At 43.8% G+C, this 17,853-nt stretch overlaps 1 protein-coding gene across 6 annotated transcripts in view; it reads left to right on the top strand.

Annotated features, from left to right (window-relative positions):
* MCC (MCC regulator of WNT signaling pathway) overlaps positions 1–17,853 on the top strand; it is a 418,752-nt gene that overhangs the window by 353,946 nt on the left and 46,953 nt on the right. For all 6 annotated transcript variants that reach the window (XM_056537453.1, XM_056537452.1, XM_056537454.1 and 3 more), the window contains 4 exons: positions 5,255–5,401; positions 12,174–12,263; positions 12,370–12,518; positions 15,477–15,617. In XM_056537453.1, the coding sequence (XP_056393428.1) occupies positions 5,255–5,401; positions 12,174–12,263; positions 12,370–12,518; positions 15,477–15,617 (527 nt within the window). The remainder of the gene's footprint in view (positions 1–5,254; positions 5,402–12,173; positions 12,264–12,369; positions 12,519–15,476; positions 15,618–17,853) is intronic.

Below are 17,853 nucleotides of genomic sequence, written 5' to 3' on the forward strand. Positions count from 1 at the left end.
TGTAGTGTACAGCTTCTGATAAGTACTGTTAGGATTAAGATAGAAGCAATTTACAAATCTGTTTAACATTCTGCACCAGTTCATTTGAAAACATTTGTTTTCCACTTGTTTCCACCGGAGTTCCCCTATAAGTTTATTATATAATTGTCCGAATAAACGGGATATATTCATAGTGGGCCTGTCAACACTTTTATAGGGTATAAAGTAAGGGCATGGCTGTAGAGGGCTTCTGACCCTGAATATACACATACCTCTCATTAGTTAATTGACTCCTCCCCTGCATAGATATCAGATAAAGAAGATATGCAAATTAGGGAATAGGAGATGATAGTACAACCTTGTGGCTGGCAACTGGGGGGAGGTGACCAACACAGAGAGGGAAGTGACTAAGCGGTGAAAGAGCAGAGTTGTGCTTGGGCCCTAGGAGCCGAGGGGAACGCCCAGTGGGCTCCAAAGCCTTATTTGCATATGTTTTTAAACTCTGATATCTTGGCACTGGAGTATCAGTAAACTAATGAGATATGTACACATTTAGTATCAAAAACCCTATACATTCATGCCTTTACCTTATTCCCTAAAACAATATATATATATATATTCCTACCTCACTACCTTTTTATATTTATAAATCTTTTTAAATCTTGCAGTTCTCTCTTCCAACTTAGCCTAATAAAATAGCTTACACTTACTGTTCTATACTGAAACAGGGATGTGGAATTCAGTTCCGGGCGCCGGGGAGGGGAATTTTTAAGACCCTTAGCCCTGCTAAAGGCAAGCAGGGCCGGACCAAAGCCCCCGACAAGTGCGGCGGCACTCTGAGGGGTGTATGGAGAGGGCTCCAGACTCGTGCCCGCTCCGTACTTTGCAGCCCCCAGCTGTTTTCATTAGCTGTGGGTCGTCGCTAATAGCCAGCATGCTGGCAAACCTCTTCTAAACTGGGCGGTTCCCGAGACAGTTGTCATCAGAGAGCACTTAGACAGAAAAGAAAAACTCAACTTCAGAAGCTCATAAGTACTGAAATGATTAAGATTTTTTTAATAGAAGTAATTTACAAATCTGTTTAACTTTCTGGAGCCAGTTGATATATAAAAAATTTTTTTTCCTGGATAACCCCTTTAAGCCCTTCCATATTAAAAGTTCAAATCACCCCCTTTTCCTATATAAAAACTTGTAAACATAATAAAAATAAACATATTTGGTATCGCTGCGTGCATAATTGTACGAACTATTAAAATATACCATTATGTATCCCGTACGGTAAGTGAAGAAAAAAAAATAAAAATAAAAAAACGCAGAATTGCAATTTTTATAATATCCCAGAAAAAAAAGTTAAAAGCAATTAAAAAGTCAGATCAATACTAAAATGGTACCAATGCTAAAAACTTATTATGGCGCCAAAAATGAGCCCTCATACAGCCCTGTATGCAAAAAAAAATTCCCAGGGGTCAGAAAATGGCAATTACATTTTTTTTTAAAAAGTTCAGAATTTTTTTTTAAATTACTAAACATGTCAGAAACTATACAAATCTGGTATTGCTATAATCAGGCCGGCCTAATGTATCAAAATAACATGTTAGCTCAACCACAAGGTAAATGGCGTAGAAAAGAAATCCACCAAATTTGCTAAATTATCTTTTACTATTTCAATTTCACTTCACCAATATTTTTTTTGTTTCGGAGCATAAGTTACGGAAAAATTTAAAGTTATCATTATAGTATTTAGTTATGGCTATTATAGGGCGAGGAGGAAAAAATGATAGTGTAAAAGCAAAAATTGGCCCGGACAAGTGGATCGTCATGAGTGACAAGTAGATTTTGCTCTGTTTTAGTCCCGTGGACAAGTAGTTTTTTGTTAAATTTCCATACCCCTGCTGAAAACTTTTCAGCAGTCTCCCCCATACCATATTAGGCAGGATTACAGTGCAAGGTGACGCCAATATATTGTATACATAATACAGAGTTTACCCTTTAGAATAGGTGAAGGACACAGCCCACCACCTCCCCCTTGCTTTGCATTAACTGGTGCTTTGGTAACAGAGCATGCCTAGACTTTTTAATAGTCAATCTCCATTCTACTGGTTCTTATAGTTCATGTGGCTTCTGTAAAGCATATCCCTAAATGCAGTTAATGGCAGCTCAAGGGAGATTGTCACCTCAGTTGGTTTTCCCCTATGCTGTGGATGGGGGTTGACTTTTGATATTGGGATAATACCTTTAAATTATAGGACCCAAGAGGTATTAACCCTGTGTTAATTTGTTTGGGTTTCCTTCGTGGTACAACATTCTACAAATGCTCAGACATCTCAGGTGACACAAGTGCAAAGTACAGGTTTAAATGTCAATATATAAAATGATGAGTGAGGATTTTATTTCTCTGTTGCCGTAGAAAAGACAATAATTGTATAAAACATATATTGTAAATTTTAGGACAGCTTTTGCATATAGAATTATGTTTTTTAATGTATTTATTTTTTGTGTTGAGTTGACTTCTTGAAGACTAAGGTTTATTCCACCTGTCTATAAGCATCTTTTTTTAAGACTCCCTTTTCTGTTCCTTGGCTGTGATCCATTACTTATGAGATTAGAGTAAATTCAGCTTGTCATCAATCACAGCTCCTCGGGCTGGGATTTCTGGTTGCCTGCCAGTCTCTTATCACAGGGACTCATGTGACTGATGAGAGGTGAAGGTACACACAAGTGCAAAGTCAGGAGCTGTAATTCTAATCGTAGTCTGAAGCCTGGTAATTGCTGGGGGGGACATCCTCCATCTTTTGTTTCTATCACTTATCTGTATTGTGACAGTGGGGATCTGCAACATAGTCATTCCGTTTGCGTTTTGCTTTTCTGTCCTCAGCAAACACATGTCTACAAATGCAATCATATTTCTCATTATGTTCAGTCTCTTAATTATTCATTCGTTTGCGCAGTAAATATAATCAGTTGAGGTTTGAAAAAAATAAAAAGGTATAAATGTGGCAGATAAAAATATACATAATACATAGAACCTTTTTATTGTTCTTCATAGTGCTGCTTGGGGAGCTATACAGAAACCAAATCTATGTATAATATATGAAATGTAATGAGGACCCTTCAAAAGAGAAGAAAGCTTGCTGAACATCAATTTATATTGTAGAGGCAATGGTGTGACAATCCAATGATTGTCAGGTAGATCGGACTATGAATGTATAGGAAGATTACAACGTGAAAAAGCTTTACAGCATCCATCCTCTATGATGGTCAAATAATAACACATATGTCATAGCTGAATCTGGAGTGCTCCTTGTGCTCTATCTGAAAGGTGTTCAATTATGTTTAAACGGGTTGTCCGGCAAAAGAAACAACTTGTATATGGTGTCATAAATTATAATAAAGAAACTTACTAATATAATGTTATTAGCCACAGTGCACCAATCTCTCCATATGAGGTGAGCTGTCTGTCTTGTAGCTGTGAAGTCCTGAGAGTCTCTGAAAGCAGTCTGCTCTGTTCCTGCTCCCCGTCATCTCCTGTTTGCTCAGGACAAGGCCATTGATATGAAGAGGGGAGCTCATATTAATGCTTAAATGGGCACTGTCAGATACAAAAACATATAATACAAAATATATAATATGTTGTACATTAACCTTTCTAATATACTTTTCTGAAGCACAGGCATTGATAAAGTCCAGTAAATGAGGGGGGCTAGCTTTCCTCCATGCTGTCTTATAGGACAGGAGAGAGCACAGAGGAGTGCTATCAGACAGGAGAGAGCACAGAGGAGTGCTATCAGACAGGAGAGAGCACAGAGGAGTGCTATCAGACAGGAGAGAGCACAGAAGAGTGCTATCAGACAGGAGAGAGCACAGAGGAGTGCTATCAGACAAGAGAGAGCACAGAGGAGTGCTATCAGACAGGAGAGAGCACAGAGGAGATTGCTATCAGACAGGAGAGAGCACAGAGGAGTCTTATCAGACAGGAGAGAGCACAGGGGAGTGCTATCAGACAGGAGAGAGCACAGGGGAGTCTTATCAGACAGGAGAGAGCACAGGGGAGTGCTATCAGACAGGAGAGAGCACAGAGGAGTATTATCAGACAGGAGAGAGCACAGAGGAGTGCTATCAGACAAGAGAGAGCACAGAGGAGTACTATCAGACAGGAGAGAGCACAGAGGAGTACTATCAGACAGGAGAGAGCACAGAGGAGTGCTATCAGACAGGAGAGAGCACAGAGGAGTGCTATCAGACAGGAGAGAGCACAGAGGAGTGCTATCAGACAAGAGAGAGCACAGAGGAGTACTATCAGACAGGAGAGAGCACAGAGGTGTGCTATCAGACAGGAGAGAGCACAGAGGAGTGCTATCAGACAAGAGAGAGCACAGAGGAGTACTATCAGACAGGAGAGAGCACAGAGGTGTGCTATCAGACAGGAGAGAGCACAGAGGAGTGCTATCAGACAAGAGAGAGCACAGAGGAGTACTATCAGACAGGAGAGAGCACAGAGGAGTGCTAGCCCACCCTCATTTACTGGACTTGGTCCATGCCTGTACTTCAGCTTGGACAAAGCCAAGATTTCTATAAAAAGAAAATACATTTTTTTATGAAGTATATTAGAAAGGTTAATTTTTTTACCCCAAGATGTACAACATATTAAAAGATATTGTATCTGTCAGTGCACATTTAAGGCAGCAGGAAGTCTTTTTCAGATAGTAGTTAGCTCGTTCTGACAGAAACTGCTGTGAATGAGCAGCAATATGAGATCCCCATCACATTACAGGTTTCTCCTGAGCAGACAAGAGGGGAGGGGGAAGTAAAGACAGGAGCTCTGGGGTGACATGATGTCAGTATGACTAATTACAGTATATTAATAAGTTGCTTGCTTATACTTTATAACACCATATACAGGTTCTTTCTTTCACTGGCAATCCCTTTAATGCGGTGGCTCCACATAAACGTATATGCTATATCTAACATTCTTTTTTTATTTATTTTTTTATTCCACTGACTGTGAGTAATAATATCCATCCAGCAGGCTTGTAAGCTTTTCTTCTTCTAACCCCAAAATGTTCATAACTTGGTGATGGACAGCAATAAAGAAATGATTACTATCCACTATGAAACATCAGCATATTACACTGTCCTGTGCAGACAGATAACGCAAAGAAACTGGGAAACATTGCAATGAAAAAAATAAACATCCGAAAAGCTTTGCTGTGTTGTGCAGGAAGTGTTGTGAATTCTATCATTGTTACATAATAAAACATATAAACTTATATTTCAGGTGCGGGAGCTGCAGACACGGCTACAGAGTGTTCAGGCCACAGGTCTTTCTAGTCCTGGTCGCCTCACTTCAGCAAGTAGACCAGTCAACCCAAGCACTGGAGAGCTTAGCACAAGCAGCAGCAGTAATGACATTCCCATAGCTAAGGTGAGATATTGGTCCAGATTCATCAACCTGCCAGATACCAAACTGGGTTTTTCCATAGCAATCAAATCTCAGCTTTTTTGTGTATGGCATTACCAGAGACAAGCCTGTTCTTAATATGATTAGCTCTTCAGATACAAGAGAGTTTGCTACAAAAAGAGATGCTTTCTTTAGTGGAAACCCTCAGCAAAATGATCAGTTTGTTGCAGAAATATACAAATATAAAACTGAACTGTGAATGTAATAACTGTGCAACAGAAACAATACATTTAGATACATCAAATTATTTTTGTTATCTTTATTAGAAAGAATCCACAAATTCTCCATCCAGACAGGACAGAAAAATCTGATATCAGAATATGGATTTTTCTGCAGAGATCAGCCCTTGAAAATTCTGCTGCAGCAGAGTCCCATTGGTTTTAATGGAATTCTGCTACATTAAGCACACAGCGGAATTTCTGCCACTGAAATCCTGATTTCTCGGTCGCTCTTCATTGAGGTATATATAGATACTTTTGGGTATATGCTCTTGCCACTAAGAGTCACTGACACTAGGAGAAAAAAAGTCTGCTCCTCCCTGGAAGGATATACCCACCTACTGGAAGTTAGGTAACCAGTTTTAGCTAGTGTTTCCCTTTTTCAGGTGGGGGTTCAGGAGCGTGGTGCTACCTGTTCCCCCATATGCGACAAAGGGGCACAGAACATAAGAGTATGGGCCGTCAACCCCTTATCGCAAACGGCCAGCGTCTAGAGGTTGTACCCTTGGTCCGGGTCCCCCACTTGCCCCTGCTCGCCTGCTACCTTAGCCTGGTATGATGCAGCGTGGCCATAAGCTGGTTGAAGACTTCAGGGTAAGTATGAGAAGATGGAGCCATGGGTATGTACTACAACCCACCTTTTGCTCATCCAGGGGTCCCCTTTCTCTCATGTGCCCAGCTCCTCAGCCACCATTACACACGGCTGTGCTGGTCCAGACCCCTCATGGGCTCTGGCGCCATTCTGGAGGGGACAGTCTGGTGAACCATCCCTCCTCCCTCTTCAGGCCACGCATTTCTAACCCACATGTATTGCGGCCAGGCACAGAACCCTGGCCATGTTATCTTCACTACCGGCCGGAGACTATATGCTGCTGCCCCAGTTTCAGTCTCTGGGGCAGCGGGTCTCTGGTCCAGCACGGCCGTCCGCTTCCCCAGTGGGGGGCGTTATCTGCCTGCTTATATCCTTGTGCAGCCAGGCACAGTGTCCTGGCTGCATTCTTTATTAGGCTGACTGAAGACCTACAGCTGCAACGTGGCTGCCCGTGTTCTCAGTGTAGGCATACCAGCCAGCTTACTCGGCATAATCTGCTTAATTACTTAATCTGCTGCGGCCAGGCAAATGTCCTGGCCGCGTTCTTATAGACTGACCGGAGACTTATAGCTGTAGGCAGCAGGTCTCCGGTCCCAGGCTTTTCTCCTATCATTGCGGCCAGGCGCATTGTCCTGGCCGTGTTCTTTATGGGCTGACCGGTGTCCTACAGCTGCAGACAAAGTGTCTCCAGTCCCACGTAGCTGACCGCCCCTCAGTGTGGGCACACCAGCCTGCTTACTGCTCCCCATGCAGCCGGGCGCTTCCCCGGTGGGGGAGGAACCGGCCACGTCTTTCAGCCTGTTCTCCAGCCCTCTTCCTGTAATGACCGCAGATCGTGAGGCCGGCGCCCTGTTCATACGGCCGGGTGCTGCATCTTACCACAAGTTTCCCCCTCCCCATGCTTCTCCTAGTCGGCTCCGGGATGGTGTTCTCCTAGTGGGCCCTCCCTTCTCAGCGGGCTGCGCTGTCTGTTAAAGTTTAAAAAAAAATTATAATAAAATTTACCACTGGTCACTAACCATTTGGTGTTGTTGTGGCCATCAATTGTATTGCGCCCTGGATTTTTCATATCGTCTTGAGCTCCCCCTTGTGGCAATCAAGCGCTATTGCAGCCTTGGCCTGTCACATCTGTTTTTATCAGTTTAATATCTGCAGGGTTCCTTTTCTAGGGGAGGAGTCGCTTTTTCCTTCAGTCACCCTGTAGGGTGGCCTGCTTTAGACAATTTACATTGTCAGTTGAGGTATGCCTCTGGCATATCTATTTTCTGCAGGGTTCTCACTCTGTCAGGGAACATATGCGCACCAAGGTGGCGGGTTACTGCCAAAGATTTCTCGATCCCTCGGAAACTGTCGGGGATATATTCAGTGCCATGCCTATTTTATTTAATTTTTATTTAGTCTTTCCACTTTATCTATTATTACTGAATTATGCATTAGTAATACTCATTATTATTATTTATTTATGATATATATATTTATGATATATATATATATATATATATATATATATATAGATATATATATTTTTTTTTATTCTTTATTTTTCATATAATTTTTATTTAATTAGTTTATGTATCTAATTATCATATTTATCTCTAATATCCCATACTCATTATATTGTATATACATATTTTATATGTATAGACATCTTTGTTATTAACTTTCACATATATTACCCCATATCCGCATTATCTTTATATTGATTAGGACTTGTATTCTGCATATCTACTGTTTACTTTCATTTCATTATTCTTCCATACTTACGTGATATGATTCATTTACATTGCACCTGCGTACCATCACCGGCCCGCTCATGTGATCACAGGTTGGGTTCATGTGACTCGTAACGAGTCACATGACCCACCACATTACGTTATGCGCTATGCGTCGCACGCTATTATAGCGTGGTTGGCGCATGCGCAGTCTGTCACACTGTACAACGGATATTGCGGGCCATACAGACAATTCGGGCAATTGGGTGTGCACTTATTATAGCTTCTCCTTTTCTTACTTCTTTATATTGTACTTTTTTGCTGATAGTAGCACCCCAGTTTTTATTGTTATTGGTGAGCCACCCACCTTTTGTTTTTCTGCCATGCCATGTCGTGCCCACGGCCGAATTCCAGTTCCTTCCTACCCAGACAAGACACTCGTCGGGTGCCCTTGCAAAAGTTTTTTTTTTTTTTGTATTCCTGGCGGACGCTAAGGTCGTTCTGTCAGGTCCGCCGGTCACCCATCATGGGTGTGTTCTGGCGTGTCATACAAGATGATTCCCTCCTCCACAGGCTACCGCATCCACGGCTAGGGCTCTGGATCCTCCCGTCTAGTGTGAGGTCTCCATGGAAGTGTCCCTTCGTGGGTATGGATTGGTCCTGATGTCGATATGCCGGACACTAGTCTCGCCTGTCACTCATCTCTCAGCTGCCGCGTCCACGGCTGGCACTCCGGTACCCCACTGCTGGTTCAAGGTGTCTGATGGAGTGACCCGTTGTCTACTATGGACCCATACAAGTAAGCCAGACAGTGGTCTGTGTGGTTTCCTCCACCGCCTGCCACTCATCACACAGCTGATGTATTTGTGGCAGGAGCTCCGGTACCCCACTGCTGTTCGTGGTGTCCGAAGGAGTGACCCATTGGATACTATGGACCCACACCAGTAAGCCAGACAGTGGTCTGTGTGGTCTCCTCAGCCACCTGTCACTCTGCCATGGAGGTGTACAAAGACGTGTCCCAAGGTGTCCTAGATGGGGTACAGGGATGCATTCTGCGGCTCCTCAGCCTCCCCCGATCCCCCAAGGTGGCGGGGATACTATCTATAGCTCCTAGGCCTCCCCATCCTCCCACATGCGGCAGTGGGGCACAGTGATCGCCTATCAGGCTGTCCCCTTTTATCCAGCGCCTGGAAGTGTACTTGTTCAGCCAGACTGTTGTCTGCACGGTCTCAATCGCTGTCGGTCTCCCATATCTGGGCTGCCACAGGCTTGGTCAGGTTTCCCGTACCTCTCTGCTGGTGTAAGGACTCTGAATGAGGGTCCCTGCAGGTACTCGGGACTGATGACAGTTAGCCAGATTTTCGTCGGCTGGGTCTCTTACACCGCCAGATCGCTCTTTAGTTCGGTCGTACTCCAACACCCCACTTTCTGTAGGGGGGGTTCGATGGAGTGTCCCTGAACATTCAGGAATCCTATACCAGTCAGCCCTACGGTTGTCTGCATAGTCTGCTATTACTCCATCGAGTCCACAACCATACACTTCCCACGCTGTGGACAGTAGTTCAGGTTATCCACTGCCTAGGTGTAGTTACAGGTGAGTCTCCCAGTGTTGCTCCATGGGCCCAATACAGTACACCACATACTTGTTCACAGGGTTCCCTCCTTAGCCAGGTTCCTCCCTACATTTCTGCAGCTCTCACGGCTGAAGGCTGGTAACCCACTTTCTGTGTGTGATTCGGTCTACAGCACTCGGTGTGGCCATGGTCCCTATGCCAGATAGCCAGACTGTGTCTGCATGGTTTTCTACCCCGCCAGGTCACCTTCCCCATTCTGGCCGCCCCTGCAGTTAGTCCGGTGACTCATTTTCCAGGTGATTTCCAAAGAGTGTCTCTGTGGTTTCATTGGATCTTTTATACTTGCCGGTCAGACTGTGTCTGCATGTTTCCTGCTCCACATACATTCTTCATCGTCTGCGAGAGCGGTCCTGGTGTGTGGCGCCATTTGGAGCTGGGGTGTGGGTGTTTCCTGCAGGTTCCATGGACTTTCACAGAAAGGCTAGCACTCTCTGTTCCCCTTTCTAAGGGTGCAACGTTGGTCTGCTAGGGTCATCATTGCACACCATGCTGCTGGACTTTTAAATGTCTGCGGTTTCTTTCATGTCTGCAGTCTTGGTACCCCTTTATCGTGCGGTAACCATGTATGTGTCCCTACATATGCTAGGCCACTCTGCGCGTGTAGAGTCCACCTTCCCTTTTTTTCTATAGGGTTTGCATCAGGCCTTCCTGTCATCTTGTTTCCACAGGTTTAGGCTGTCTAACTCCTCTGCTCTGGCATGGGGCATGATGGGGTGACAAAGACGGTTCAGCCCCCTCCAGGTATCTGTCCTGGGTTCCTGTGCAGGGTGGTTCAGATGCCGGTTGTGTTGCCTTAGGAAATGACCAGAATGGCTCAGTTGACGCTCTTCTGGTCCAGGGTTACACCATGTTGAGGTGTCCCTCTCAACCCTTTAGGTGTGTGTGTTTCTTACTTCCATTCGTAATCAGGACTCAAATTAGCTCCTTCATTCCTTGATATGTTATTGCAGGGTTCCTGGGCACTACGTCCACCCAGTACTTTGCCCCCCTTACCTTCGGGCGGCATTTCACTGCTCCTATTGTGCCTGGCGCACTTTGATCATCCCCCTACCACAGGGGGTACAGGGATCAGGGAGCTTGGTATGGTCTGGGCCTGGGTTTCATAGCACCCCTATTTTCTCCTCCTCTATATTGGTGGGGTACCTGGCTGGCCCTTGTTTTGCTGCTTATACAGACTTGGCACTGTCCTCTGTTGGAGGAGTTTATGCACTCACGTATGGCTCGGTGACAGCCGGTCTAGCACAATCTGTTGTTTGGGTCCTGCCATTGCTCTCCTCCCTCGGGGCCATCTCCCTGGAGGGGTTCGTTCTTCCTGGTCGGTGTCAGTTGCGCTACACCCAAACTACAGTCTTCTGGAGTAACCTTCACTTTTGTTTCCCCCTCCGTTCCCGTCCTGATGGGATGTTGCTTCGGTCAGCTCAGACTGCTGGGGTTCATGTCTGGTTATTCACTGTGTCTAGGACTCTATCCTAGTATGCTGTGGCGTGTGTTCTTTTCTAGGTCGGCCCTACTCGTTCTTTGGGCCTTAGGGATGGTTGCGGTCTCGGGCAGGTTAGCTCTCCTGCCCCGACTTCTCCGCAGTCCCGTTTGTGGGGCGATCTTTCTGTACCTCACTTCTTCTTGTCTAGACATAGAAGTTTATCACCCGGAGCATTTCGCGGATGTTGGGTTTACTTACTCTACATGTGTACGTCTTCCAGGTGACTCGGGAACCTCGTTTTGCCATGTCGGACGTGTCCCCTTTTGCTGTTGGTTGTTTTTCCCTTCCTGGGGGACAGCTTTGGTACATCCCATCAGTATAGGTGTCCCCCAATGAAGAGCTACAGAGAAAAGGAGATTTTTTTGTACTCACCCTAAAATCTCTTTCTCGTAGCCTTCATTGGGGGACACCGCACCCACCCATTTCTTCATTTTTTGTCTGCATTTTCTTTTCCAGTTCTTGTTTTGTTTTTTACCCGGGATTCCTTTCTGGGGTCCTTCAGACATATTTCTTTGTTGGCTTCTCCTACTGCTTGGTGACAAAGCTGATTACCTCACTTCCAGCAGGCGGGTATATCCTGCCAGGGAGGAGCATACTTTTTTTTCCTAGTGTCAGCGCCTCCTAGTGGCAAGAGCATATACCCATCAGTATAGGTGTCCCCCCAATGAAGGCTACGAGAAAGAGATTTTACGGTGAGTACAAAAAAATCTCCTTTTCGGCATCCACTGAAACAATAATCCTGTTTACATTGGTAACATGCAAATGTGCGGAATGTCAGTCTGTGTTTTCCGGGTGGACATTATACAAATTTCATGCCATGTGAACATGGGGGCAGTATCCACAGGCAACAGTACTGTACAGGTTGTGGGTTTTAAAATCTGCACACCAGGTCCATTTCAGTTCAGAAATTTTCTGCAGCATTGAATATTTATTGAAATCTCATCTACAAGTCTACAGCAAATCCACTTTGTGATGGGAAATTTAAGAAACAGACTAAAGAACACATTTTTGTCAGATTCTGAAGATGTTATGAAGCATGTTTGAATAACATACTATTTACATTTAGCTAATAATGGTGCCTGTGTACATACTTATTGCAGATTGCTGAACGGGTAAAGCTGTCAAAAACCAGGTCTGAGTCGTCCTCATCGGAGAGGCCAGTTCTTGGCTCAGAGATTAGCAGTATTGGGGTATGTATGTGGTCATTGCAGACTGTAAAGATGTATTTGTCATTTTTTCTGTTAGAACATTCCTTTTAAATAACCATTCCTATGAAAACCATGTTATATTTTGTAGGTGTCAAGCAGCGTGGCTGAACACTTGGCTCATTCTTTACAAGATTGCTCCAATATCCAAGAGATCTTCCAGACACTTTACTCTCATGGTTCTGCCATATCTGAGAGTAAAATCAGAGAGTTTGAGGTAGAGACTGAAAGGTTAAATAGGTAAGAAAAACAAGCTATTGCGATAACAATGTCTAAAGGCTCATGCTCTTATGTATATGTTTCCATTCATGCATAGTCCACATAACTTAATGCACAACAAGCTCCATCCCATGTTGTAAAACAGATATTTGTTTACAAATATATTGAACATTTTTATTGAAAGAATGTATAACTAGATTTGAAAGAAAAATAAATGTAAACTGCTTTAAACAGTTTTTTACCTCCCAACCAATTCAGGCAACAGTAGAAAAGTCAGACAGAACCAGGGGGCCCTAATTCTTGAGATAAGTGCAGAGGGTGGGACCTGTGGATATATCATAAATGTTTAAGATAGGAATGCCGCTTTAATAAATTGCTTGGCTTTCAGTATTGTATTAGAAATACCAGTGTGACAGGGACTATATTTTAAAGAAATTAATTGACCTTAGACTTAAGCTGGTTATATTCATAGGAGGTCCATTATCTCTCCCAATTTCCCTATACACATGCATGCTCGGCCTTAACCTAGTGTCTGTGTTCTCTCATTGGGCAGAAATCCAGACAGCGTTTGCATGTGCCTAATGTCCCTGAGAACAAAAGGATTGTACAGTTGGAATCCAACATTCTTAGCTCTTCTGCCCCAAAGCGTCTGCCGTCAGGAGAAAGTCCGAAGCCCACCATCCTTACTTCCGGTCCTAAACAAATCGACAAAATCAACCTACACTTGTGTTTGGCCAGCTTTACTCCAGTACACCTGCATGCTAGTGTGCTGGACACCATTGGGCAACAAGCAGTATGTGCTGTAATAGGGACTATGCATGATACTAAACAAAACCAGGTTATACCTTGTGGTATTTACTCCCTCCTTAGTGTGACTTGAAATCCACTATCTCTATGACTGACGCAAGCAGCAAACAGTGTAATTGCCAGAAGGCCTTACTACTGGCAGTAAACTAGCGAAATTTCATTAATAAATCTCCCCAATCTGTTGCCATTTGACATCTTTAAGAGGAACAAAGAAATGCTACTTTATTACTTGTCTGGGCAAATGCGCTTTACTAAATTGCAGAAATTGGAAAGCATGTCAGCCGGAAAATATTTTGTTTGTTTGTAAAAGTCTCTGTTGGCATTTAGTGAGTGCAGATTTTACCTTCTGCTGAAGATATATGTTCAGAGATTGCTGGGTAAAGCTGTTGTTTTCTGCATTAGGAGTAAAATTACTTGTGTTTACTGAAGAGAGCACATGTATCTATAAAGGAAAAAAAACCTTGTGCCTTTATTCCCAGAGAGCTGCTGCTTTTGAAACCTTTGCACGCATTCCAGATGGAACCATTTGCAACAAGCTATTATGTCTGGCAATCAGTAATATAGGGTAGAGAACATCCGAAAAGCTCTCTTGAACAGCAATAAATCTGCTCTTAATGTGTGAGTGAAAACCATATCACTCTTACCATCTGGGTTACAGGTGAGAAAGAAAGAAGATTCCGAGATTTATCCTCAGAAGAGAGCTAATGCCTCTACAGAGTATGTGCGTCTATTCCATTTATGGAGGGTCAACACTTCGAGAGTTTTTCCTCTAACTGCAGCTCGCGCAAAGGCTCATGAGAAACATTCCAGACTTAATTGGAACATAGGGACAAATCGAGCCATCTCCCAAACCATGGCAGAATGTTGGCAGATATAGGCTCACTCATGTTCTTTCCTGTTTACAGCAGCTTTGATTTACAAACTGAAATTACATACTAAACTGCTCTTCCCTGCAGAACAGCAGTTTAAAGAGTATCTGTCACCCAAAATACTTTTTATGTTTTGTTAATCAAGGTATTAGAAACCACTTTCTAATACCATGTGAGTAACAAAAATGTATCTTTAAATTTTTCTTTTTTTTCTTTTTTATTTTAAAACTGACCACTAGGCGTCTCCCTACATGTCTCGGATCATTGATTTTGGACTCATACCGGTTTGGCAGCATGAGTCCGAACTCTGAGTGCAGCCAGAAAAAACACAGCGCAGCTCCCTGCCTGTCAATCAGACAGGCGGGAGCAGCGCTGTGCACGGCAGACAGGACAGCTGCTGTGCCTGCCCGTGATGACAAACACCGTCCCCCAGGACCCCCCCAGGGGTAACAAGCAGGATGCAGCGCAGGAGATCACAATGCTGGTATTACAAGCAGGATCACAGCACAGGAGATCGCAGCACAGGTATAACAAGCAGGATGGCAGTGCAGGTATCATAAGCAGAATCGCAGTGCGGGAGAACGCAGCGAACAGCGCAGCTTGCTGCCTGTCAAATAGACAGACGGGAGCAGCGCTGTGCAGGGCAGGCAGGACGGCTGCCATGCCTGCCTGTGATGACAAACGCTGTCCCGCAGGATCGCAGCGCACGATACAATCCCCCCTTCCCCATTACCTGATTACAAGCTGGCCGCAGAAGAAGGGCGGAAGTGAGCCCAGCCTGGCTTCAGCTGATGTCACTCCTGCTTGGTCGCTCCCCCTTCCTCTCTCACAGATGGCAGCAAAGTGAGCAACTAACAAGTGATTGATAAAGGTAGGAAAAGGGGGTTTAGAAGAAAAAGATAGTAGAAGATGGAGAATTAGGGACAGATGAGTTCATGATAGGTACTCATAAAGGCTTTGTGGTTTTAGTTCAGTACAGGTTCTTTGGTATAAAGCATCCAAAAGCAACATCTAGCCACCAAAGATTACTTGTAATTGTAATACATTACAGTGACAATACTGTTATAGGAGAGAAGAAAGTCAACAATAGGAATGCATTCTTTTTTGCAGAGATTATGTTGAACTGTGCTCCTCAAACATAGGCAAGTATAATTATGATTATTGCACCTAAGTGCTTATTGATCTCAAGTTCCGCATGCCCGACTGTATTTATTGCTCTCAGTGCAATGCAGTCTTTTGGAAAAGTAGAAAAACAAGCTGTGATTTACATGGCAGGATAAAAATATTGATCTTTTCTATGCAGTCGAATCGAGCACTTAAAATCCCAGAATGATTTGCTGACGATAACACTGGAGGAATGTAAAAGCAATGCCGAAAGAATGAGCATGCTAGTGGGGAAATATGAATCGAACGCAACTGCTCTGAGGCTGGCTTTACAGTACAGGTGAGTACAGCAGACCTATAAGACTGTTCCTGTATCTCATAGTTATAAATATTACACTGTGTAGAATTCCTAATTTTAGTCAGTGACGTATTTGATACATAAATTTGATAAATGTAAAAGTGCAAACAATATTCTGGTCAAAATATTTCTTCAACAATACACTTTACTTCTTGTGCGAACCATTGTGGGTCTTGTACTATCCAAACTGCTGTACTAGGCCTGACACCAAACTAGGAACCAGGTGGCCTTTCATTTTATGTTATGGCAGTGTATTAATGGAATATGGAGTCACAATCAAGTGGGTGATACAATCTAACACTACCCATTACTTTAGTAATTATTTGTGGGTTGTGTAACTATAATAAGGTCACAGCTTTATTAGATTTTATATCATATTTTTGCTCACTCTTAACTGTATGGCATCACATAGAATGATGGCAGCTGAGCCATTCATATCACTCAGGTACAAGTGACCTCTATTCTCATAATCGTTGTGGATCTCTTCTTTGATCAAATACTAATTGCCTGGACAGGGGAAACTTTTAAAGAACAGAAGGAAGATTTCTTGGGCAAATTCCTTAAAATTGACTTTATTGTAGAAATGTCACACAACATGCCATGCTTGTTTTTTATATGTATCACAAGTTAGACTGACACTTTCCAGCACGTAATGTGCTCTAGTCATAGTCTGAATATAGTCTGCATACACTTTTTAGAACATAGACTACTTGGAAAAGTATTAAAGGTGTACTCCGCCCCTGGCATCTTATCCCCTATCCAAAGGATAGGGGATAAGATGTTAGTTCGCTGCGGTCCTGCTGCTGGGGACCCCGGGGATCGCTGCTGTAGCACCCCGCTATCATTACTGCGCAGTGCGAGTTCGCTCTGCACGTAATGACGGGCGATACAGGGGTTGGAGCAGCGTGACATCATGGCTCCGCCCCTCATGACAACACGGCCCGTCCCCTTAATGCAAGTCTATGGCAGGGGGCGTGACGACCGCCACGCCCCCTCCCATAGACTTGTATTGATGTGGGCGGGCCGTGACGTCACGATGGGCGGAGCTGTGACGTAACGATGCTCCGCCCCCTGTATTGCCCGTCATTACGTGCAGAGCGAACTCGCTCTGCGCAGTAATGATAGCGGGGTGCTGCAGCAGCGATCCCCGGGGTCCCCAGCAGCGGGACCGCGGCGATCTGACATCTTATCCCCTATCCTTTGAATAGGGGATAAGATGTCTAGCGGCGGAGTACCCCTTTAACCCCATTAGTTCCAAAAGTGAGCATATAAAGAAAAAGTTTAAACACACTCTCAAACACAATGAAAGAGAAAGTGTCCTGACTCTAATGGTGGACAAATATAAAAGGTCTGGTGTCCAGTGCATTCACTTACCCTTTCCAATGTACTCCGCTATCCTAATCTTCACCTTCCGAGAAGTATAACCAACATAAGTGACATTACAGCTAGTGCAGATAATTTGGTAAATTGCATAGTCTGAATTACAATTCATAAAAGAATAAATAGAAAATAGTTTATTAGAAGAAATAACATTTTCACATTACATCTGTGACCACCGAGCAGAAGGAAACAGTTTACAGATAACCAATTGCAAGTGAAACATTCTCTTGTGTATTCACTAGGTGAGAAAATACTGTGCTACATGGTACACATTTGCACCCTGCTCCAGAATCTTACCTAAAAAGATAGATATTTATAAAAGTTACTCCTGACACTGTTGAAGTCCTCACTATAAGCAGTAGAGAATACTAGGGAAACGCCACAATTTGTGTCTCTGTGTCGATCACTATTAGTAACGTCCCGACCTGTGCAGGAAAGAAGGTCTTGGGGAGGCATAGACAATAGTAAATTACATGTCCTTTGTTAAGCACAATGAATGGCTTTGCCCACCATCCATTTCTTATATCTTAGACTTCTGAATCGATCACTGACCCCCCTGAGAGGCTCAAGTAAATCAGGGGTGGAACATGCCCTTTTTAATCTTATAAATTCCCTCTTCGGAATTGCCTTAATCGTGTGAGGGGGATGATAAGATGAACCATCCAAAATTGTACACGAGCAGGAAAGTCCAATAGCTCAGCTCACCACACCTGAAACTTGCAGAGCCCCTCCTCGGTGCCCAGACAGCCGGAGCACAGCTACAGAATCCAAAGCACAGAAGATCCGGCTCACGAGGTGATGATCCAATATTACTTTATTAATATTCCAGAATATATAA

This window comes from Hyla sarda, chromosome 1 (genome assembly GCF_029499605.1).
Source record: "Hyla sarda isolate aHylSar1 chromosome 1, aHylSar1.hap1, whole genome shotgun sequence".
In the NCBI taxonomy this organism is placed as follows: Eukaryota; Metazoa; Chordata; class Amphibia; order Anura; family Hylidae; genus Hyla; species Hyla sarda.